At 42.8% G+C, this 25,502-nt stretch overlaps 3 protein-coding genes across 5 annotated transcripts; 2 read left to right on the top strand and 1 right to left on the bottom strand.

Moving 5' to 3' along the window:
- The first annotated feature begins 331 nt into the window (after window positions 1-331).
- LOC123483546 (arfaptin-2-like) lies at window positions 332-13,236 on the top strand. Of its 3 annotated transcripts, XM_045213779.1 has the most exons (10): window positions 332-539; window positions 1,083-1,184; window positions 1,420-1,452; window positions 2,041-2,149; window positions 8,578-8,679; window positions 9,265-9,380; window positions 9,661-9,882; window positions 10,150-10,307; window positions 11,500-11,674; window positions 11,782-13,236. In XM_045213779.1, the coding sequence occupies exons 2-10, from the start codon at window positions 1,092-1,094 to the stop codon at window positions 11,935-11,937; spliced, it is 1,164 nt and encodes a 387-aa protein (XP_045069714.1). In that variant the 5' UTR covers window positions 332-539; window positions 1,083-1,091; the 3' UTR covers window positions 11,938-13,236. The 3 variants fall into 3 exon arrangements, with proteins under 3 accessions (XP_045069714.1, XP_045069716.1, XP_045069717.1); XM_045213781.1 differs by lacking the exon at window positions 1,420-1,452; XM_045213782.1 differs by lacking the exon at window positions 8,578-8,679.
- LOC121566265 (E3 SUMO-protein ligase ZBED1-like) lies at window positions 3,081-5,162 on the bottom strand. Its single transcript, XM_041876400.2, has 3 exons — window positions 4,834-5,162; window positions 3,696-4,324; window positions 3,081-3,611 (listed from the first exon to the last, which is right to left on the bottom strand). The coding sequence occupies exons 1-3, from the start codon at window positions 5,117-5,119 to the stop codon at window positions 3,210-3,212; spliced, it is 1,317 nt and encodes a 438-aa protein (XP_041732334.2). The 5' UTR covers window positions 5,120-5,162; the 3' UTR covers window positions 3,081-3,209.
- A 3,442-nt stretch (window positions 13,237-16,678) lies between the features above and the next one.
- Window positions 16,679-25,294, top strand: LOC121568368 (inverted formin-2-like). The gene is made up of 12 exons (XM_045215989.1): window positions 16,679-16,936; window positions 18,866-18,927; window positions 20,061-20,163; window positions 20,436-20,521; window positions 20,662-20,762; window positions 20,864-20,934; window positions 21,138-21,245; window positions 21,336-21,406; window positions 21,547-21,664; window positions 22,336-22,500; window positions 22,777-22,928; window positions 23,073-25,294. Exons 1-12 carry the CDS (start codon window positions 16,679-16,681, stop codon window positions 24,508-24,510), a joined length of 2,733 nt encoding a protein of 910 aa, XP_045071924.1. The 3' UTR covers window positions 24,511-25,294.
- Window positions 25,295-25,502: the final 208 nt, after the last annotated feature.

Genomic DNA, 25,502 nt, shown 5'->3' with positions numbered 1-25,502 from the left:
GGGAGAAAGGGAGCGATTGTTATTAGATTTGAGGAGTAATGGGGTTGAACAGCCAGGATTAAGTGAACTGCTGGGGAAATCTTCAGGGGATGCAGTATTTCGTTTCCTTAGGGAGACGAGATTATTGGGTAGGATTTAGACCTTCATTGTCTCTGGTTCACACTCCAGTCCAGTTGGTGGCGGTAATGCACCTTAAAGTTGGTTGCCAACCGCCGTGTAAAAGCCACAGCAGAAGAAGCAGAAGGGGTTGATGTCATCAGGTGTTCGACGTGGCGACTTGACGTAACGTTACTTGTAGGGCCAGAGGAGGGAGGGAGGGAGGGACTGGGTTTCAGGGATTTTATCTGCATACTGTGTTCGGTTCTACCGGGGGATACTAACGGAATCACGACTACAGTCATGCGTTCATCAACAGACGAAAAATAAACATTGCAACGGTGTCATTCCGTTCATAATAGTAATATTTTATGAAATACCGTGCGGAATAAGCAGCTACATTTGACATTTTGGGAGACTGGACTACTGCACCTAAACAGCAGGTAATGTTAGCTAGCTAGCAGATCATGCTAACTGAGATCATCATCATTTTCGCCAGCTCCACCAGTTTAGCCAGCTGGCTAGGGCTGCTAGGTTGGAGATGGCTAGCTTGGTGTCGTATTGCTGGGACTAGCAAGCTAACTAGATACAACACGAATAATGATCACGAATAGCTAGCTATTGCTGTTGTAATGTGTTGTATTGTGAAATGTGATGCCTTGTTGTGAGAGCAGGTTATCGCTGCCTTCAGCACTGTAACGGTACCAGTGCAGTGGACAGCTCAGCCAGCTAGCTAAGGAATGTGGACACTGCATCTTTACATCGCAGCTGGCTACGCTGGATATTATGCTCAATTACGCAGATTCTACCCATATTTATATTGAAACCATTCCTATCATTAATGTGAAAAGCTCAGTGTGTGTGATGATCGTGCACTCACTCTCTCTCCCCTCCCCTCCCTCTCTCCCCTCCCCTCTCTCTCGCTCTCTCTCTCTCTCCCTCCATCTGCCATCTCTGTCTCTCTCCCAATGCTCTCTATCCTGCAGATTACCACCATGGCAGACAGTTTTATGGGCAAGGCTGCTACCATGGAGATTCCTATCAACAGCAATGGAGAGACCCTGGACGAGGATGACAGTTTGGAGCAGGTGGGTCATATGGTCTGTGTCCCAAATAGCACCATATTCTCTATGTAGTGCACTACTTTTGACCAGGGCCCATAGGGCTGTGGTCAAAAGTAGGGCACTATGGGAATAGGGTGCCATTTGGGATACAGTTACTATGTACAGTTTTTATATGTATACTGTGTGTGGAGACCTCTCATTACATCAACTATTTGTTTGTGTATTTTATTGTACTGTATTATGTCTCACTTCTGTGCAGGCTGGAAAGATTCAGTGGACCTTAGATGAGAAGGTAGGGATATGCAGTAGAAGGGATGAGAGAGAGTGTGTCACGTTGTGGTAGGATAACTGTAGATGTAGATGTAGTGTACATGTTAACATAGAAGACTTTCAGACTAACCACAATAAACCTCTATCAATTGTTTTTCACCTAATCTACTGAACCATTTTCATGTGTGAGTGTCTGTGTACAACAGAGATTAGGCCTATATGGAAGGTCTTCGTCAGGTTGACAATAAACTCTACAGGAGGATTACGCATTAGTCAGTCCCTCCAGGATTCAGATGTTTTTTTGTGGTTGCAAAATCATAAATTCCCGCATATTATGCAGGGCTTGCAAATTTGACCAATCACTGCACTATTTCCGCATAAAATAGTCAAATCATCGCAATATTATTGTATAAAACTGACCCATCACCGCAGTACAAAAAGGGCTTGTAATTTCAACCAATCACCGCACATTTACCACATAATGTCAGAATTGGCGCAGCAAAATCAAGCATTTTTGCCTGCAAATATCATACATCTCTGCGAAATCCGTGAGGGACTGATTAGAGTTAGGCTATATCTATTCCATTGATGTGTTGTGGCTTCACTTTAGGACCTGCAGCAGGTGATGGTGTCTGGTCCCAACCTGAATGAGACCAGCATCGTTTCTGGAGGCTACGGAGGACCTGCAGGGGGCATCATACCCACCTCCTCCATCAAAGGTACACACAGCTCTACTGCTCTCACTAGTTGACTAGCTCCATTAAAGGTACAGACAGCTCTCTATCGCTCCCTACTGCTCTCACTGCAGTGCATTACTGGAATGTCCACTTAATTATGTCCACTTAGGCCTTATTGAATCAATGAATAGCCTAGTCCCTTTACCAAGGTCTGTGCTGCTTGCTTTGTTTATTAGCATTAAGAATGGTGAAGACTACATTTTCAACTGCCCCAATGTGGTTTGTCATGATGGAATTCAACTCAGTTTTTTTTTATTTTAGGAGCTTGCCTGCATGCTGTTCTGCATCAGTGACTCTCTATTTTGACCTAATCTTCTGTTCTTTCAGGAGTCTCTGAGTAGCAGACAGTCTCTACTGTATAGGCTATTTTGATTTTGAGAGCTACTTCCTACTAAGGCTGAACGATTTTGGAAAATAATCTAATTGCGATTTTTTGCCCCCAATATTGCGATTGCGATTTAATATGCGATTTAATTTATTTATCCTTTTTCCCCTACAAAACATAATGAATGATTTAAATATGACCAACACAATAGTATATACATTTAGTGTGAAATGTTCTTTCCCATAGGCTGGGTCTATTTGTTAGAATTAAATTCAAACATGTATGACTTGAAATAAATGACATTTTTATTGAACTGCTCATTACAGAAACATCTGTGGCTTTGCCACTGTGCATTTAAATAATTTAAACAAAGGCATGAACTTTGTAAACACTGTGTGCAAAAGGTACAGTCTTAAGAAAAAAATAATTTTAAATTGTATGTATCTTACTGCTCCCAAGTCAGTAACATTTCACACAACTGAAACAAGGAATTTGCTTTGAAAATATTTTGTAAAATCAAAGTAAATAAAGTTATAAATAAAAAATGAGAAATGCACTTTTAATTTAGACAAACTATTTTTTATAAACGATTTGAATATTATAATATAAAATAGATGAGCCTCACTTATCTCAAGTACACAACAATAACACACCACACAGACTAAAGTTCACTACGAGTATGGCACTGCCAGCCATACTTATCCAACAGTTCTGTTCTCAGTGGCTCACAGGTTTTTTTGCTAAGAAAACCAGAATATTGACTTTTTCTGGCTTCAAGGATGAGCGAGTGCAAGTCACAATATTCCCTCCTGTGCTAAAAAGACGCTCTGAGGGAGCGCTTGTAGCAGGTACACAAAGATACTTGCGTGCCATGGTGCACAACTGTGGGTAGCTGATCTTGTGCACCCTCCACCAAGCCAATGGATCATCTTCTCCATCAATGGTAGGAGTCATCAGGTAATTGTTTATCTCTGCCTCTGCGACATCTTCAAGATTTACAGGCAAAGAAGGAGAGGCTGAACTGGTCTTGAAAAAACTGCCAAGAGACCTCTTCGTCTTTTCCCCCAAGGACTGTGCACTTTGAGGCATCTGAACAGTTTCAGTACGAGACCTCTTCTCCTATTAGATGAAAACAACAGCCATTAGTTTTCCAGTTAGATTTTACAGAAAATTTTTGTTTTTGTGAAATACATAATTATTTACCCAATGATATGTACGTTGTGCCAAGTCTACTATCTCTGTCTTCAGACGAGTCTTGATAGCAGGGATGTTGTCTGTACTGATGTACTGTATTTTGAACCTAGGGTCCAGGAAACAGGCAACATCCAAAAGCTCCTGGATGTTTGGGTCTCCATATTTGTTATTGAGGTATGCTAGGACTTTGGTTTTTATTGATTTAGTCAGGTCAGTGTCCTCAGCATCTTCAGCCAGGACTGATGTGGCAAAAAGGTGGAGAACTGGCTTGAGGTAGGAGATGCTTACATACTCCTCTCCAGAAAGAGCATCAGTAAACTCCAGTAGAGGATGCAGTGCCTTGTGAATCGACTCCAACACGTCAATATCCTGCCAGGTTGGGATAAGGGAGCGTGCATATCGATCTCCAGACAATACCTGAGAAATGGCTTTGGCCTGTTCAAGCACTCTGGCAATCATCATTTCTTTAGAACCCCATCTTGTTGGGCACTCCGTTATGAGGTTGTGCTCAGGGAGTTTGAGCTCTCTCTGTGCCTCCGTCAGGGCTGCTTTCTTCTTCCAACTGTGGGAAAAGTGCCCCACCAGCTTCCTGCACAGTGCTGTTGCCCTTGACACTCTGTCATCTTTGAGTGCATTTTCTAAAAGAAATAAAAAGTAGTGTATTACACACAATTTGAGTTTTGATACAAGGCTCTCACTATTACACACTCAAATTAGCTGTAATTCTGAAATACACACATCCACAACACATCCTCTCTCTCTCTCTCAATTCAAAGGGTCTTTATTTGCATGTCAATTCTCTCTCTCTTTCTCTCTCTCTCTCTCTCATAAACACTAAAAAAACATGTAAAAAACAAAAACAAGAAAAGAAAAAAAATGCAGGTGGGCATTCCACCACAGACAGACATATGATATAAGCAAGTAAAATGAATTTACATATTAGAAAAGGAGTGGAAGTATGAATTTATTTAATCCCATCCGATTTATATAATATCATTTATATATATTTGTATATTCAGCTTTACTAATCGACGCATCTCTCTCTCTCGCACTCGCGCACACACACACACACACACACACACAACACACACACACACACACACACACACACACACACACACACACACACACACACACGATAATTTACCAATGGCAAGATGTAATCTGTGGCCAAAACATTGGAGCCTCGTCCATTCATTAAGCCGCGCAGCAAGCACCATATTCGACGCGTTGTCCGTCGTGATGCAGACGTGATTCTCCTCGTGGAGATCCCAGCTGACAAGCCCTTCTCTCAGGCCGGCTGCAATATTTTCCCCTGTGTGATCGTCTGGGAAGTAGGTAGTTTGTAGGCAGCGAGCTCGGAGGTTGAAATCTTCATCAATAAAATGGACTGTAAGACTCTGGTACGGCTCAGCTGTGCGGCTTGACCACATATCAGTAGTGCTAGCAAAAAACTCCACCGTTTTAAGTTCCGCGGCGACTTTCTCTTTGCACTTTTTGTACAGCTCCGGTATGGCAGTCTGACTGAAGTATGTGCGGGAGGGTATACTGTAACGTTTATCAAGCGTATGTATTAATGCCATGAACCCAGGCTTGGTCACCGTGCTGAGAGGCATCATATCTTTGGCTATGAACTCGGTTATTGTCCGAGTGATTTCTCCGTGCCGTTTTGAATTACGTTCATACGGAGTGACACTTTAGAACATTTCTGTCAGTGATCCCTGTCTTGAGGTATTTGGCTTGTCTCGCGCACTGATGCTCGGCATTTTGGTCATACAACTGTCATGCATTGATTTGTGGTATTTTTTTAAGTGCTGAAACAGGTTTGTAGTGTTACCCCGTGAAGTAGCAATCGGAGCACGGCATGCTCTGCACAACACCTGACGCTGCTCAGCATCTTCTTTTTTAAAACCAAAATAGTTCCACACCACCAACGTGCTGTTCCTCTTCGATATTAAAGTATCAGCTGTGTCAGTTTCTGACTGTTCCGTCGAGCAAGAGGCCATTGCGCTGGACAGCATGAAAAGTCGCGTCACGTGACCACCTCAAATCGCGCACGTTGCGATTAGAAAATCGCGTTCAGTCAAATCGCGATATTATCGCGAATGCAATTAATCGTTCAGCCCTACTTCCTACTCTCTCTTACTGACTATCTTAACCAAACCTGTCCCCCAGGCCCTGCTATCTGCTTCAACCCTCAGTATGTGGACAGGAGACGCCCCCCTGCCCCTAACTGTGCCCTTGTCCCTGGAGCCGAACCTCAGGTCACAGGTGGCTTTACGCCTTTCAACCGCCTTCCACATGACTGTATATTTCCCTCTTTAAAGGTAGAATCAGCTAAATGATGTTGCCACGAGCAGCACTGCAGCTATTGAGATGAGCGAGATGCAAGACTTCACTCTCACACAGTGATTACTGATCAATTCATCTATACATTTATAATTAGTAGGTTTTTATCTGTTTTAACAAACATTTTTGTACTTGCAGTGCATTCAGAAAGTATTCAGACCCCATAATTGTTTTTTTCCCACATCAATCTACACACAATAGACCCTTTACTCAGTACTTTGTTGAAGCACCTTTGGCAGCGATTACAGCCTTGAGTCTTCTTGGGTATGACGCTACAAGCTTGGCACACCTGTATTTGGGGAGTTTCTCCCATTCTTCTCTGCAGATCCTCTCAAGCTTTGTCAGGTTGGATGGGGAGCGTTGCTGCACAGCTATTTTCAGGTCTCTCCAGAGATGTTCAATCGGGTTCAAGTCCGGGCTCTGGCTGGGCCACTCAAGGACATTCAAAGACTTGTCTTGAAGCCACTCCTGCGTTCTCTTGGCTGTGTGCTTAGGGTCGTTGTCCTAATGGAAATTGAACCTTCGCCCTAGTCTGAGGTCCTGAGCGCTCTGGAGCAGGTTTTCATCAAGGACCTCTCTGTACTTTGCTCCGTTCATCTTTCCCCTCGATCCTGACTAGTCTCCCAGTCCCTGCCGCTGAAAAACATCCCCACAGCATGATGCTGCCACCACCATGCTTCACCGTAGGGATGGTGCCATGTTTCCTCCAGACGTGACGCTTGGCATTCAGGCCAAATAGTTAAATCTTGGTCAGTTTGGCCAGGCGGCCAGCTCTAGGGAGAGTCTTGGTGGTTCCAAAGTTCTTCCATTTAAGAATGATGGAGGCCACTGTTTTCTTGGGGACCTTCAATGCTGCAGAAATGTTTTGGTACCCTTCCCCAGATCTGTGTCTCGGCACAATCCTGTCTTGGAGCTCTACGGACAATTCCTTCGACCTCATGGCTTGGTTTTTGCTCTGACATGCGCTGTCAACTGTGGGACCTTATGTAGACAGGTAATAATAATAATAATAATATGCCATTTAGCAGACGCTTTTATCCAAAGCGACTTACAGTCATGCGTGCATACATTTTTGTGTATGGGTGGTCCCGGGGATCGAACCCACTACCTTGGCGTTACAAGCGCCGTGCTCTACCAGCTGAGCTACAGAGGACCAGGTATGTGCCTTTCCAAATCATGTCCAATTTGAATTTACCCGAGGTAGACTCCAATCAAGTTGTAGAAACATCTCAAGGATGATCAATGGAACCAGGATGCATCTGAGCTCAATTTCGAGTCTCATAGCAAAGGGTCTGAATACTTATGTAAATAAGGTATTTCAGTTTTTTTTTTATTCTTAATACATTAGCAAACATTTCTAAAAACCTGTTTTCGCTTTTGTCATTATGGGGTATGGTGTGTGGATTGAGGAGCACATTTTTTTTATTTCATCCATTTTAAGAATAAGGCTGTAACGTAAGAAAATGTGGAAAAAGTCAAGGGGTCTGAATACTTTCCGAATGCACTGTATATGTTTGTTTTTGTTGTTGTTTGATTTTCATGTAAGCCCTTGGGCTTCCAACCACACCCGTTTTAATTTGTTTTTATCTGGATTGTTGTCTATCACTTGTTTTCTTTGGTGCAAATAAATAATAATAGTCACACAGTATCTGCGCATGTGCACGGGTTCATTTCACGCTGTTCACAGCGTGGTAGCCAGGGCACCAATCTGAGAAGTTGAGCCTCGAGCTTCAACACTCTTAGTTGTTGCGGAAATTGACCCACTATGCTGTTTACTCTCTGCATCTACGTCATACTGCTGAGTCTACCGTTAACAGTTTTTTTTCCCCCTCTTGTCTTTTCTTCACCTGTTTACACTTTCAAGGGTATTTTCATTAGTTACTCTTTAATTCTGTGGGAGAATGAGCCTTGCCTGTAGCCTGGGTGCTGTTTAACCCCAGACACAGTTGAAGTCCCTCTCTTCAACAACACTGTGTACCTCTTGTCTACAGATGTCACTGGAAAGAAGGGATCGCTGCTGTACTGTCCAATGCATACTGAATGCATGTCAGTGGATGTTAGCAAAAAAAACTAGCTGTTTACTAACCTGATTGACTTCATTGCAGAGCTGTTGGATTTACTGTGTTATGTTTGTGTGAATGTTTCTAATGATGAAATCCCAAATGGATAGGGCACTACTTTTGACCAGAGCCCTATGGCTCCCCTGTAGGGAATAGGGCGCCATTTTGTATGCATCCTATGTATGCAAATGTCACATGAAGCGGTTAACTAATGGAATATTGAGGTTCATTAACTCACCACATGACATGTGCATCATTTCATACATTACTACTACTTATGTTCTCAACATGTTCATATTTCATATTTTTCTCCATCTGCTTTTTAATTCTGTTGTTTTTTCGACATGGAAAACCTGCATGACTCACTATCACATCCTCTCACCCCTGTAACACCTTCATCTATTTTCTCAATCTCATATATCACATATCCTCACATCTCCTCTCCCCATCCTCCCCCTCCCATCCCCCCATGTCTATTCCAGACCTGCGAATGAAGTCCAGGGGACAGGGTGTAGGTCTGGTCCCCGGCCAGTCAGCAGCCAGCAGGATAGCCAACCAGAACCAGACCGACCAGCCATTCACAGGTACCACAGGACTAGGGTTGCAAAATTACAGGTTTCCCAAAATTACAGGTTCCCCAAAATTCCCAGGTTTTCAAGATATCCTGGTCGGAAGATTTCCGGAATTGGAAGGTAATTCCAGAATTACTATAAGCACTAAATCCTGAATTCTGCAACCATGGTTTCTGGAAAACGTGGACATTTTTACCTGGGAATGTTACTGGAACTTTGCAGCCCTACACTGGACTCATACATCACCATCCTCCTTTACTCTGCTTCACCCTGTTCACTCATTCATTTCATTCACTCTCAACCGATCACTCAATCACTGTCATACTATTTGTCTCAAAGACATACTTGGTACATGAAAGGAATATTTCAGGTGTTTGCTTTGGGGAGTAGTGATGAGGAGAGTGCCCAAGGAAGCACTGATCTGCCTTTGTGTGTAATCTGTGTATCATAGAGCTACTGACTGAAGCTGGTTTTGTGACAGGGTTCATAGTAAATGAGATGGAAGGTCCATCTTATTTACTATAGACTTTATCAACTAGGTCTCAGCAACCAACCACTTTTAAGAGTGAGCATGTTGTTTATTATCCTTTGTGTCAGGGTCGGGGATGTGCCACAGTAATAGCAACCAGAACATGTCAGCGGAGGAGGCTAACCGTGGTGTGGCTGTGGAGAAACTAGACAGTGTTAAGAAGTGGGGCATCAACACCTACAAGGTACAGAACAAAACCTGTCTCCTGGGGATAATGTGTTGAAGCCATACTTCACTGAATCCTCACTGTGTTTTATGGGTGTGATTGCAACAGCACTGGTATGATCATTTGTCTTCATACAAGAGTAACTGTTCTATTCGGTTCTATTCTGATCACATCTCTCCAGTGTGCCAAGCATATATTTTTCTTAAAACTGCATTGTTGGTTAAGGGCTTGTATGTATTCTCATCACCTCTTCTGTTCTGTCCTTTATCCTAATCACATCTCTCCATCTTTACACCAGTGTACCAAGCAGATGTTTTCGGAGCGGTTTGGCCGTGGTTCTCGGACGGTGGACCTGGAGCTGGAGGCCCAGATTGACGTGCTCAGGGACACCAAGAGGAAATACGAGTCTGTCCTGAGACTGACCAGCGCCCTGACCAGCCACTTCTACAACATGGTCCAGACCCAGCAGGCCCTGGGGGACACCTTCGCGGACCTCAGCCAGAAATCACCTGAACTACGGGTGAGAAAGACCTCTAACCCCTGAATTCTGACCCCTGACCTTAACCCGTAGACCTCAGCCCAGCCAGAAATCAGCTGCAGATGGCACACTGTGTGAAATTGGCCTCCAGAAATGTGGCCTGAAAATCCAAGCTGTAATTTTTGGTTGGAAACGAAGCCTATGAGTTTCACTTTGGAATCCAGGCTACCTTCCTGAATTGTAATCAATCCATAAATACCTCATGTAGAGGAACAGTCAGTATGTAAACGCAAGTGTTTGTGTCCACAGGATGAGTTTGGCTACAACGCAGAGACCCAGAAGTTGTTGTGTAGGAACGGGGAGGCTCTGCTTGGAGCCATCAACTTTTTTGTGTCCAGCATCAATACACTGGTCAACAAGACCATGGAGGACACATTGATGACCATCAAACTGTACGAGGCTGCAAGGTAATAATAAAGATGGGAAGATTAGAAAGGTGCAGGGCCTGGAGATACTGTAGTAGTTTCCTCCTTATAACACAACAGTTTCAAATGATCATACTGCCAAATGATGAGGTTTACAGTCTTTTTTACACAGATCTGTGCTCCTTTACACCACACAAATGTGGCCCTATATCTATGATTGCCAGATACATTATATAAAGTGTGTTTGTCTACATGACATCATAGTTCTGTGTGTCATGCTGAAGTTTGTGTACCATGCAGACCTGGAGGAGGTGAACCTGGGTTTGTGGGTTATACGTTGTTATAGGGTGTTATGTGGGTGTTTTATAGGCTTGGGTGGTATACCGTATACTGAGGTATTTGGAAAAAGCCACGGGATGGTTTTTCAATACTGTCAAAACTATTTATTTCAATAAATCTGAATATTTCTAGCTACTTTTTAAGTTAATACCTGCAGTCAACTTGTGCAATACGTTAGGAGATAAAGCAGAAGCAGATTGTGTTCATTTCACCTGTCAAATTATTTTACATTATGAAGCTTACTGTAGTTCCCCAGAACAGTTAAGCCAGTCACGTGTTTGTTTGTAAATAGCACAATGGGAAACAGCTGGAGTTCATAGCGTTCTTTATCAATCAGTGAGTCTCTGTTGTGCGGTGCACATGAGGTGATGAAGTTACTAACTGTTTGCCATGAGATATCTTATAATGGCTTTCTGCCAGAAGTCAAAGCGCTCTGGATAGGTTATCTGTACAGCTGCCATTTGTTCCCTATGCTTCCAACTAGTGTTTTTTTCCTCCTCCGTTCTTCTCCCCTCTGCTCCGTGTACACATGATGCTCTTCCTTCAGAAAAGCATGCATCACAACTTTGTTCATTTGCACAATTTCTCTCATTCACTTTCACTTTTAAATGTCTACACTCACCGAAGATGACATTTGGTAGCTACTAGCTATGCTTGTATAACTTTGAGCTGAATTTGCCTGTCTTTGCAATTCATTTATGTTCATTTTCTCTTGTTAGCATTTAGCGAACAGCGTTTGAGATGTATTTTGTTTTTAGTGCCCCCTTGTGTACTATGCCGGTAATACCGTAAATCCCGGGATGGCAGAAGAACAAACGGTATGACGGTATGAAAATCTGGATACCGCCCAAGCCTATTTTTATATGCTGCCTCTCCTCCCATTTCTCTCTCCCAGGCTGGAGTTTGATGCGTACAGGGCCGACCTGGAGGAGTTGAGTCTGGGTCCTCGTGATGCTGCCACCATGGTGCGTATAGAGCTGTCCCAGCAGCAGTACCAGGTGCAGAGAGACAAGTACGAACGACTGCGCTCAGACGTCACCATCAAACTCAAGTTCCTGGAGGAGAACAAGGTGGGTTAGTTAGTTAATTGGTTAGTTAGGTGGTTAGTTAGTTTACAATAATGCTACATCTCTCTCTCTCTCCCTCCCTCTCTCTCTGTCTCTCTCTCTGTGTGTAGGTGAAGGTGATGCACAAGCAGCTGCTCCTCTTCCATAATGCTATCTCAGCCTACTTCGCTGGGAACCAGCAGCAGTTGGAACAGACACTGAGACAGTTCAACGTCAAGTTAAAGCCCCCAGGGTCAGACAAGCCCTCCTGGCTGGAGGAGAGCTAGAGTGATCAGCTCCCAGTATTCTGGGCCCGTATGTATCAAGCATCTCAGAGTACTAGTACTGATCTAGGATCAGTTTTGCCTTTAAGATCATAATGAATAAGATTATATGGATAGGCAGGACTTGATCCTAGATCAGCACTCCTACTCTGAGATGCTTGGTACATACAGCCCCAGGTCTCAGTCAGGTCTCTGGTATATATGGGACACACAGACGGAGAGACACACTGGGGTTGGAAGAAACAAGAGGAATGGATGGATGGATAGACGGATGAACAGATATATGAAATCTACACAAACTGTATATACAAACCAGAGATGGGACAAGTAGAGACTAGTGATGATGATACTAAGAGGAAAAGAACGCTTATCTAGTTTCATTTAGTTTTGCCAATACATTGCTCATTTGTTTATAGAATGGCTATTTTATGTTGATTTGTTGTGTTAATAATTAACAGAGCCTCATTATGTTGTTGCTATGTAGTGTGACTTTTAATTTATCATACTTTGAGAAGTTATTCTAAGCTTATACTTTGCACATAAATGTAATCATTATTTTCAAACTGTTTTCGCTCTTTTGTAAAGCGTTATGTAAAGCATTCTAGAGGTCATCATTTGAAAGGTCAGTAAACATTTTACATATGTAGAGGATATTACGAATAGGCTATGTATCTGGACCAGTTACATTGTTTGCACCTGGTGAAGATTAGAGGTAGATTTATGAATGAGCAAAGGGAGAAGCCTACAGTCGGTGGTATACTATTGATGACAGAAATTATGGGTTAAATGGGCAATCCTGGATTTGTAAAACAAAGCAGTCAAGAATCAATGGCTATATATCATGAATTTAAAAGTCCATAAATGTATTTGTACCAATCCCAGATTGCCCCTTTGTCTATCAATGATTTTGAGGACAGGAAGTACAACTTTTGCGTTTACAATAATCTCCCTCTGATTAATCCTACAGATAATTTTATTACACGTATTATTACACGTTTATTATGTTATTATGTCTTTATAACATATCCAATATCCCAATAATCAAATAGAGTTAACATTTGTTCATAAAAATACCTTGACTTGGCAATCCCAAGTGGCGCAGCGGTCACTACAGACCCGGGTTCGTTCCCAGGCTGTGTCACAACCGGCCGTGACCGGGAGTCCCATAGGGCGGCGCACAATTGGCCCAGAGTCTTTCTTTTGTTTTCTCTCACATTTCTACATCAATGTTGTGTCTCGTTTTATAACAGATATGGACCTGGTGTACAGTATATTAAATGATGATGATGGTGGTTTACAGTATATGGTTTGATATTTCCATAGAGACTTGATGTTTCCCCACAGAAGCTGTACAGTAATAACTATCCGTCCATCTGCTGTCCACTGAGTATGTTGTAGTCATCATCTGTATAAGTACTGTACCATATTGTGTTGATACATTAAATCAAATCAAATCAAATCAAATTTTATTGGTCACATGCGCCGAATACAACAGGTGCAGACATTACAGTGAAATGCTTACTTACAGCCCTTAACCAACAGTGCATTTATTTTAAACAAAAAAGTAAGAATAAAACAACAACAAAAAAGTGTTGAGAAAAAAAGAGCAGAAGTAAAATAAAGTGACAGTAGGGAGGCTATATATACAGTAAAATAAAGTGACAGTAGGGAGGCTATATATACAGGGGGGTACCGTTGCATTGTCAATGTGCGGGGGCACCGGCTAGTTGAGGTAGTTGAGGTAATATGTACATGTGGGTAGAGTTAAAGTGCTATTACATTGCAATACAATCCAAAACATGGCTGAAAAATGATTGGTACTTCCATCTGTGATTGTCTTCTTGACTGTTAATCAGGCGACTGTCCTGGGCTGTGTCCCAAATGGCACCTTATTGCCTAAGAGGCACACTATGTTAGAGTAGTGCATTATATAGGGAATAGGCAGTTTGTCAGGGTTAAGATCAAGCTGAGTTTTACCTGATTTGTATCTGGTGAAGTCAGAGTGAGAGCTGATAGCTGTCTGGTCTATTAAACAGCTTGTGAAGTTATAGGAGGTCTTTCGTCGGTCTGTGGACAAACCTACAGTAACTATTCCACCAGGTAGATGAGGACAGTAGGCAATATTTGACATAAAAAAAACACAATCCGTGTCTGATTGAAACTGACAGTTTCTCTTGAGATAAATCAAGATTCAAAATGTTAATTACTTTTTAATTGCTAGGATCACAATCCTACAGCTACAATGGTCCATTTCTCTAAAAATACGTAGTTGTTCATTATATTCATGCTCACTGTGATTCAGGAATGTTTCCTTTAGAAAACAAAAGTTTGGAGTATGTGACATTCTTGCTGTATCTTGTGATTCATCTCTGACATATTACTGTTTGACAGTGGATAGAGGGGTCTGATTAGCAAACGGTATGAGAACTCAATGGTTCGTCCCAAATGGCGCCCTATTCCCTACATAGAGCACTACTTTTGACCAGAGCGCTATGGGCCCTGGTCAAAAGTAGTACACTAACGGAATGGTGTGCAATTTGGGATGTGCGCCATGTTTAATCACAGAATATTGCTATTTAATCATGTCATACATGTCAACACCATGATCAGTGATGTGATGAATTCCACTGTCCTGATGTTTACATGTTTCACCTAAAAAGTCTAGGGTGCCTGAAATGTAATATCCCAAAAGGTGGTGGTCAGGCCCTGAACCGCTGAATGTGTTTAGTTAATGATACTGAAAATGTTGTATATTTTTAATTTTTTACATTTTTAGTCATTTAGCAGACGCTCTTATCCAGAGCGACTTACAGTTAGTGAGTACATACATATTTGTATTTATTTTTCATACTGGCCCCCCGCGGGAATCGAACCCACAACCCTGGCGTTGCAAACACCATGCTCTACCAACATCCCTGCCGGCCATTCCCTCCCCTACCCTGGACGACGCTGGGCCAATTGTGCGCAAACTAGAAAAGGGATGTAGCTCAGTTGGTAGAGCATGGCATTTGCAACGCCAGGGTTGTGGGTTCGATTCCCACGGGGGGTATAAATAATGTATGCACTCACAAACTGTAAGTCGCTCTGGATAAGATCGTCTGCTAAATGACTAAAATTGATAAAAATAATGTAATTTTGTCCTTAACATTTAAAGATGCACAATGCAGAAATCACTCTTCCATTTCATGGTTGCAAAAATTCTAATAGTTTGCCTCATTTCAATTTATGTGACAAAACAAGCAAGTATAGTGTAGAGAATCTAAACCGCTGTGAAATATTTTTTCCATAACCAACAATATTGTCTTTTCAGCTGTTTGAAGCTGGTGTACAAAACCAAAAGTAAAAGATGCAAAAATTAAACTTAAAGGGAAGCATAGAAATAGCACACATAGAACAGATCTACCGCTTCTTAGACAATGACAGATTGACAAACAATGACAGACAATGACAGATCTATAACACACATTTCTATGTGAATTTGGTGGGGTCGCCCAAAAAGTTAAATATTGCAGTTTTAATTGAAAAACTGTATAATTCCATTAATTCCTATGGAGGATTGCGCCTACTGGGGAGTGCCAATATGGCCGACCGGAAGCTGCAAAACCCCTCAATGGCCAATACGTTGTATGGGTAATCCAGGGTTTATATACGTCATTGGGCTCAATCCGTAGGCAGGTAAAGTTGCGACATGCTTTTACTTCTCCTCTGACACCGCGATCGTCACTAGTTAACACAGCCACAAAGTCATAATTATTGCTAAACCCCGCCCATTTCTACAATTGATCTTCTTCAAATCTGATTTTAAACCTAACCTTAACCCTAACCTTAACCACACTGCTAACCTTATGCCTAACCCTAACCTTAAATTAACACCAAAAAGCATATTATATATATTTTTGCCAATTTTGACTATGTGCCTGTGGAACCTGACTTTGTGGCTGAGTTATCTAGTGGAAACCTGACAGCGCTGGTAGCGGACCAGTGTAGTAGTGAACTCAACTCACACCTCTGATGTTGAAGTTTGAAGAGGAAGGCGGCGGACTAACTCATGGATTACATTTAATTGTAGTTTTTGGTGTTTCGAAATTGTTTTTACTCTTGGTGGAACGTTGCAGTAAGGTAGGCTACAGAATCCTCTTCCCTTACTTTGAATGTTATAACACGTTAGTAGCCTAACGAGAAAACTTGATAAACATAGGTAGCCTAATGTATTCAGTTTTTCTGGTGGATGTATTGTTTTGATTTGTAAATTCATACACGTATTTTATCATTAGGCTGCTTTCAATGTCTTTTGAATTAAGCATTTGTTGATATGTTGTCTAATTTGAGCACTTCAGCCACAATTGTCACGAGGCTTGTTCTGTGCTGGGCAATACAGTATAGGGAAGTAAGTTATGCTGCATGCCTACCATTCTGTGTTAAAAGTTTACCGGTACTATTGTTTCTTTACAGGAGGGATCAATCAAGGAAAATGATTATATCACCCTCTTCAATAACTGACATTCAACACTAATCAAAAAACATTTCTGTGACACTTTACAGTTACAAAATGGAGGTGATGATGAAGCCATAATGATGAGACCATGATCTGTTCCTGATCCTTGGTCCATCTAATTCCTTTCCACTAAAGATGCAATCAGCAGTCGCTCCTCCTCCTCCTCCTCCTCCTCCTCCACCACCTCCCCTCGCCCCCCCACCTCCTCCCCCTGGCCCCCCTCCCCCAGGCCCCCATCCACCCCCTGGCATGGGCTTCGGGCTATCCAGAGGCCTCCAGCGCAGCGGCTCCAAGATGCGTAACTTCAACTGGGATGCAATCCCCAAACACGTGGTGGTGGGCAAACACAACATCTGGACGGAAGAGAAGACCCTGGGAGATTATAAACTGGACACTCAGAGGATTGAGGAGCTGTTCAGTCACAGCCAACAGCAGGGACAGGGACAGAAGGCTCTGAACAGACAGAGTCTCAGAGGCAAGCCAACCAACGGCCAGGGCACAGAAGTGGTGAGTTGACCTAACCTACTGTACCAGGAAGCACTTCTCTAGTTTGATACTGGCAGCTGGAGTTGAATAGGAGAAGTCAAGAGGTACCACAACAGCTGGAACCACATCAGCTATTTTGCTCCTCGATCAGATATATAAGTGTGCGAGGCATACATATCCTATCTGGTCCCAGCCAAGGCCTCTCCAATGTCATTCTTCTCTTGCTCATGATTTCTCACCTGAGAGTTTGTTTTGAGCAGCTATACTCTCAGGGAGTAGATGAGAGACCGAAACAGCGAATTGAATAGGAATATTTGTTCTGTTTACGACCAGAGATATTGGATATGTTGACGTGTTCTTTAGACCCGAATTGATTTTCTCAGGGAGTGTGTGTAGTGGAGTTGTGGTGTACATCACAGTATCACAGGGTGACTTGTTGTTTTCCTACAGCCTTTCTGTTGTACCAGGCTCAGTCAGGTAGTCATAGTGGCCAGGGTTAGGGTTAAGGTGGCTAGGTGGAGGTTGGGAAATAGATCAATTCCATCAGCCCATGGTTCCTGTTTGTCTCCATGATGATACTTTTTTTGGTCTGGGCCCTGGTCAAAAGTAGTGCACTATAAAGGGAATAGGGTGCCAGTTGGGAAGCAGCCTCTCTCTTGGTGTGGCTCTAGCATGGATCAAACTCAAGTACATCAGGAAGCAACGATGTATTAGTGAAAATGTTGTGTTCAAAACAAACCAATTAGCGTGAGCGAAGCTTGGAGACGATTCTACCCTAATCCCTTTTTATATGATTCATTAACGTGCTGTAACTGGAAGGCTGTCTGCCCTTTCTGTCCACATACCTATCAAGTCTATAACATAATTTGAATGCCAACTGCTTGATTTAACTAAACTCTCAGAGAATAGATTGATTATAAATATTTGTCCTCTGCAAGTAGCATTAGTTCACCAGCAGAGGCTATCTAATCTGATTTCTAGATAAAGCACTAGATCCCCACACTAAAAAATTTAGACTAAGCAACACAATTCTACTAAATTAATTACCATCATTTTACTATGTATCCATTTCCCTTTTTCATGTGTGATATTGTGTGGTTTATTGGAACTATGACATGTTCCTCTTAATGTTTCTCTGCTTAACAAACAGTGGATGTTTATGCAGTGGTGTTTCATTTAGTTATCCTTTGATGTATGAACTGAAGGGTGGAGTCAATATAGCCGAACTATTCTTCATCCGTTTACCCAGGGAGAGTAAATTAACCACTAATATTTGCTAATTGTTGCCATACAGTTGATACTTTTATATGATACTTTTTTCTGTAACAATGAAGTGGGCTGTGGGTTCAGTTAAGATACAGTACTTCCCTTTCTGTAGGTGTCGGTCGGGATTTTACAGAACTGTTGTGAATCATTGTCCTGGTATACAATGCTATTGTCATATTGACAAAGCTAATTTTGATCCTCTACTTTTGTGTCTTGTTGTTTGCTAGTGAAACCACCCTGCAGTCACATTTAGGCTACCTTGGCAGTTCAATAAAGGTCAAATGTGGAGCTATTGAAACTGGCCTTTAGTCTCTTACCTGTCCTTGTTTCTAACTCAGTATAGAGGAGCAAGACTTAGGAATGTCAGTATGTTGACAGCTGTTGTAATGGCTTATCATGGGCTCTTAAAAACAAGTCAATCAAACCAGCAAAACCTTAACCGTCGTAATCAGTTGTTTCTTGGGAATGAGGATGTATTTGTGATAAAGAAGAACACTGTGTTTAAGCTAAATGCTATGCTCCTGATAAACTCAACGCCTGTTATTGATCTACTGATATTTTCATGTGTGTGTGTCTGTGTGAATGTGTGTGTTCTGGAATGACCAACTGATGTTTGTGCGTTTGTGTGTTCTATTTTTATTGACTAACTGATGTCTTCATGGCTATGTGTCCCACCACCACCAGGTCTCCATACTGAACTCCAAGAGGAGCATGAACGTTGGGATCTTCCTAAAACAGTTCAAGAGGTGTGTCAGAGAGAGGAAAATATCTATTGAGTTCCAAATGGCACCCAATCCCCTATATAGTGCACTACTTTTGACCAGAGTCTGATTGAAAGTAGTGCACTATATAGGGAATAGGGTGCCATTTGGGACGTAACATAAACTGGAAGTGTGCTGAAGGTGTGGAGCTGTGGGTTTGTCAGAGCCACGTGTTTCAGGATTAAGAACACACAGTGGTTGTGTCTCAATAGCACCCTCTTCCTATAGTGATAACTGCTACTTTTGACCCCATAGGGCTCTGGTCAAAAGTAGTCCATTATATAGGGAATAGGGTGTAATTTGGGACAGCAAGGCCTGGTAGTCCTGAGGCTAGGCTGCTTAACATTCCCAGCTCTGTGTTTCTGAGGTACAGCAGCTTATACCAACAGGTCGACTCCACATGATAACTGCTGCAGGAACAGTGCAAACAGGTCATTCCACAGATTAACTATTGAAAAATGGCATTAATGTGTTTCTAAATGGTTTTCTCTGTAGGCCCACAGAATTACTGTGTTATATATTACAAAATTACTACACGCCATGGGCTACAGTATCTAATTTTCTGAAGATTGTACTGTTCTCGCAGTACAGAAAACTAAAAAAGCAATAAGCATAAAGCAGTAAAACATAAAAGCATTAGCATCCAAATGTTTTGATATTACATTTATTTTTCATGTCCATTTATGGATGCACTTTTCTGTTTTCTGTTAAATGTATTTTTGTGTCAGCATTTTTGTCCTTGTGCATCTGAGGAAATAAAACATTGTTCCAGTTCAGCTGTAGTAGGTTTATATGTGTAGCAGGTAAGGGCTTGTCTATGGTTGGTTAAGTGGAAAAAATGCTGTGAGAGGGTGTTCAACCAATGAGGTAAGAAGGAGCCTTGCTTACCAGACTTAAAGAAACATGGCAACAAGGAAATGAGCAACACATTTAGAGACCCAACCCTAGAGCATGAGTAATTCAGGAAAATAACCACTTGTAGTTGGAGATTAATAAATCACAGCCCTTCTCCTTGACTAGTCCCCTAGGAGAACCTAGTGAATGAATCAGTCGATGAAGTTTCCAAAGTCAAGTTGGTTATAATACAGTAACTGATCAGTGTCTGTGTCTCTCCCCAGGCCAGTAGGGGACATGATCAACGACATCAGTTCAGGAAACGGCCTGAAATTTGGGACAGGTAAACTGAAGGAGCTGTGTAAGCTGCTGCCAGAGAAAGAAGAGGTACAGTACTTCACACAGCCTTTCCCAGTAGGCAAGCATAGATCAGGCCACTGTCGCTTTGACACCCGTGTTCCGCATAGGGCAAACTCCAGTTCGACCACCATTGGGTGAGCTGAGGTTTGCCACCAGCTTGCCGCCATTGTTGATGCTAACTACCACAGTAAACTGATCATATTTAGCTTGAGAGACAGTTATAACAGTGTTCTCCCAAGTTACAACCCTTACCGTAATGCTGTGTCTTACTAAGATTGTTAACTGTTGTGTGTGTGCAGGTGAAGCAGCTAGTTGGGTTTAAAGGGGACCAGTCAGCTCTTCCTGAAGCAGACCTGTTTATGGTGCTACTGATCAAGGTTCCCAGGTGAGTGTGTGTGTGTGTGTGTGTGTGTTGAACCGTCTACAAACATCTAATTCATCGTTTTGTACAGTTTTGTGTTTACTAAGTCTTGAATGCCAGATGTGTTATAGAGTATAAATCATTATTCTTGCCCTTTCTGTTAGTTATGAGGAGCGGCTCAACAGTTTAGTTCTCAAAGAAGAGTTTTTCCCACTCATGGATGAAATGAAACAATCCATTGCCACCATGATCACAGCTGGAAAAGGTAAAGTCTGTGTCTGCATGTGATCTGGATCTTAATAAGGCCAGTCTGTATTTGTACTATGCTTAACTGTCTCGTCTGTCTGTCTGTCTGTCTCTCTCCAGAGCTGTTAGAGTGTGACGACCTACACTCTGTGATCCGCCTGGTGCTGAAGACTGGAAACTACATGAACGCTGTGAGTGGAAAACAATGATATCATAGAGGATATTATATACTGTATACCTTTATCTATGGTGTAAACTACTGTAAGTTGTTGGCATCTGAAGCTTTGAGTAAGCCCAAGAATAATAAGAACTCATTCTACAAGCTTTGAATAATCCTCAGGTTAATTTGTCAGCCTGACTGACTGTCTCTCACTTGTCCTCTGTGTGTCCATAGGGAGGCTATGCTGGCAGTGCCATCGGCTTCAGGATGGCATCGCTACTGAAACTAGTGGACACAAGGGCCAACAAACCAGGCATGAACCTCATGCACTATGTAGTTATGGTAAGGAGAACCCTTATTTAAAGCTTATCCTTTATCTAGAATCTTGTTTTTCTCTGATGCAATAGTTGTTCATGTTTATGTCAATTATAGCAAGCTCAGAAGGTTGATGTGGCCCTGCTGAAATTCCCAGAAAAACTCACACACATCGCTGATGCAGCACGGTACGGATACACAGTGTCTTACACACTTCAACAATATCTCTAATATTGCTGTTTGCCCAACAATAAGGCAAATTGTAATGATTGTGCTTTTCTATTTGTCTGTATTGAGTGATTGATATTTGTGTTTTGCCCCCCTGTAGGATCCATAAGGAGGACATAGAGAGTGAGTTTCAGAGAGAGGTGAAGAAAGTAAAGGAGACGAAGGAGGAGGCGCAGAAACAGGAGGAGCTACAGGCTCAGATGGAGGACTTTCTGAAGGTGAGGTAGCCTGCCTGTGTATTCTCCATGCCTTTCAGATCTTGTATCGCTACCTTCCCCTATACTGTATACCTATGTAATCTTTCCAGGGCCACAAATTTTGCCTGACCACATAACCTGACCAGGAAAAACTCAGGGCCCTTGTTATAGCTTTAATAACCTCTGGTGGTGAATCTACAACTCTAGGACTCCAGGCTCTGTCGTAGCTGGCCGATACCGGGAGACCCATGGGGCGGCGCACAATTGGCCCAGCGTCGTCCAGGGTAGGGGAGGGAATGGCCGGCAGGGAATGGCCGGCAGGGATGTAGCTCAGTTGGTAGAGCATGGCGTTTGCAACGCCAGGGTTGTGGGTTCGATTCCCACGGGGGCCAGTATGAATAATAAAATAAAATAATGTATGCACTCACTAACTGTAAGTCGCTCTGGATAAGAGCGTCTGCTAAATGACTAAAATGTAAATGTAAAATGTAGGACCAGTGATGAGGTTGTTGATGTTTGTGGTCCCCTGTAGGTTCAGAAATTTAGTCTTCGACCCTAATGGCACCCTTTTCCCTTTTACGTATAGTGCACTACTTTTGACCAGGGCCCATAGTACTTGCACTATATGGGGAATAGGGTGTCATTTGGGACACAGCCTTAGTTATTTCTGTTCTGTGTGTGGTCCCATGTAGGAAGCAGAGTGTCGTCTGGCTGAGACTGAGCTCTCTCTGCAGTCACTGGGTTCAGTCAGTGACTCAGTGGCTGAGTACTTCTGTGAAGACCCCAGCAAGTTCAGACTAGATGAATGCTGCTCCATTTTCAACTCTTTCTGTGCGAAGTTCCTGAGGGCCATCCAGGTAAAAAATGGTTTAGAAAGTAGTGTATATACTCCTTTTACATACTATTATTTAATGCTCTCTGTATTACTGACTTTCATCTTGGCCCCCTTGGGAGCATAGCTCTCCATCTCACTATTTTCTGTGTGAGGACTTTTGGCTGGCTTTTGTCTTCATTGAGTGTCTCTCTAGTTACTGTTTTCTCTTTAGCCTTCCCTGCTTTCTTGGTAGAGTCCAGTGTTCACTGTCTCTGGCGTGTGTTATTGTGTTATTGTGTATTATTTTATCTGTGTGTAGGAGAACTTTGATCGTGAGGGGGCGGAGGTAAAGAGGAGAACCAGAGACAGACTGCTGAGTGATGCTAATGCTGCTAAACGCCGTTCCACCGCCACCTGCTCCATACGGGACAAGGACATGGAGGGTGTGGCCCTGGAGTCCATACTACAGACGTTAGTCATACTTTAATGAACATCACTCTTTTGAACTTTTCTTTTGAAATATAATCTGTTATTTTGTGTTTTTCTTTTTTTCTGTAAAAGTGTGTTGTGAAATTCATGATTACTTTGAATAAAGTTTGATTTGATTTGTTTTAGGTTCCTGACCAGTCATGTGTCCCAAAGGAGAAAAGTCAAGGGCACATCCTCCCCCACCAGTAGCAGCCTATCAGAGGTCCCCATTCAAGCAAACCTCCCCTCGGCAGAACAGGGAAACCGAGGTTCTGTTAAGGCCACAGAGGTGTGTAAGGAGAATGAGTGGAACTCGGCCAGACATCTGACTGGGACCTCTCAGAGCGACCAGAAGGACCAGTCCCACAGCAAAAAGAACCTGAAGGAGAACGTGGTTCCACATCCAGAGGAGACACAGCAGAACCCTAAGAAACCAGAGCAGAACCACAGAGGTTCTAGTTCTGGTTCTACACAGCCAACTAGGAGAACCGGTAGCAGCAGCTCCTCATCTTGCTCCTCCACAGGTAGACCCATCTCAGTGATGGTGAAGGACAAGGAGGAAGAGGAGGAGGGAAATGAGGAAGAAGCCCAGAAGTTGCGTGAAGTGTCCAGGAAGGTTCTGGGGTATCAGAGCAGCCGTGGTAGTCTTTCGTCTGGGGAGTATGTCCTGGAGCAGCAGAAGTCTCCTAATGCCACCAATAATACTAACACCTCCACAAGATCATCCAGTGCTACGAACACTAATGCTACATCCTCCACCATCTCCACCATCACCTCCCCCTCCACCTCCCCTCACCAGAGGATCTTCCAAGAAGACAGACAGCGGCTGCTGGGGGATGCATGTAGAGGCAGCGAGAGCCTGGCTAGATACCTCCTCAACCCTCACCTCTCCCCCAAGAGAATACTCACCCGCAGACACACCTTCACCCTCCCCCCTAAAGCCCCCCCTACTGAGGAAGAGGAGGAGGATGATCTGTTCACTTTTCCTACTACTCCTACTCTGGGGGTCATAGGGAGGATGAAGTCAGTAGACACTGGTCTGATGTCCCCGAAACACAGAGCCTCTGGAGGACCCAACCTCACCAACCTTCCTGGCCACTCTGAGAAGTCTTGTGTCCAAGACCTGGTGTCTAAGAGCCCCATGTCAAAACACAAAGTCTTGACAGCAAGTCTCAACATCCCCAGGGACTCTGAAAACACAGGCTTGGTGGTACTCACCACCCCTCGCCACTCTGAGACATCTGGTGCCCAGCAGGACAAGGTGTCCAAGAGCTTGTCAGCAGCAGAAATACCTACACACATAGAGCTAGGAGAGCTCAACCAAGACAAGAGCTCCTCTATAGTCAAGACAAAACCTCCCCCCTTACACCTAGAACTGAACCACAACCAGGATAAGGAGATAAAGGAGTTTTCTCCCACCCCTCTCCAGACACTCGTCTCCCAGAAACCCAAGCAGGCTGACCCTCCTCAGAGCCCCAAACACAATATGGCTAACCCTTCTAAGAGCCCGAAGCCCAAGCCTTCAGAGGGCAATGGATTCATGTCTTTCTTTAAACGCCTGGGAGAGAGGAGCAGGCCAATGTGAGGAATCTGGTCTCCAAGACCTGGTGTCCAAGAGTTTATCAGCAGAGAGACCAACACACATAGAGCTGAACCAGGAGAAGCGGACAAAGGAATCTGTCTTGGACAGGCCCTGAGCCCGAAGCCCAAACCAGACGGCTATGGATTCATGTCCTTCTTTGTAGAAGAGCAAGCCTTGCTAACAACAAGGATATAGACTAGAGGTGCTCTAGACTCCTGATTCATCTATTTATTCAGATTCAGACTACTCAGACAGATGTTACATTGTTCTATGGACTTGGCCCTATGGACTACTGAATATATTTATATCCATCCATTGATTTTATAAAGGTTTAATTCAAGGGGATTGTTGAAGTGGATTTGTAGTGGAAAATAATGATCTGTTGGGACTGGGAGAATTTGTCCAAAAGACAAATGGAACTTTATTCCACAAGGTGGCAGAGTGAGATAACAACGCCACATGTAGTATGCTGTAGGCCACCAGAAATCACTGTTTATTTGTTGTACCACCTCATATTCCCCCAGAGAAAAGCATGACACTTGTTGTAATACGTTTACCAATGTCTTTAATAATAGTGATCAGTATTCTTCTGACTAAATAAAACCGCTGTTGAGTAGGAGGACCCAATGTGATCTTTGTCTTGGAAAATACTGGAACTATCTTTGCCATATACAATACTATTAAATTATATTGCCGGAGGATAACTTACAGAGCTGTAGAAATTGCATTAAATTAATTTAGAGCGATGAGGGCCTGTAAAGAGAAATACACAGTATTAAGATCAAAGAATTTCATGGACAAACTATTAAAGAATAAAAGTGTTTTGTATTACATTTATCACTTAATTTCTAATTTTTATTAAAGTGTTCCTCTTCTCTTGCTGTTTTGAAAAGAAAACATACGTGGTGAATATTTCCGGTATGCTCTTAGTAGTCTTATACAAACAACCAAACACTATTGTATTGCTCTTATTGGGGTCAGTGTTACAAAGACAG

This window comes from Coregonus clupeaformis, chromosome 5 (genome assembly GCF_020615455.1).
Source record: "Coregonus clupeaformis isolate EN_2021a chromosome 5, ASM2061545v1, whole genome shotgun sequence".
NCBI classification, from domain to species: domain Eukaryota; kingdom Metazoa; phylum Chordata; class Actinopteri; order Salmoniformes; family Salmonidae; genus Coregonus; species Coregonus clupeaformis.
This window is presented reverse-complemented; position numbering and strand designations above follow the sequence as displayed.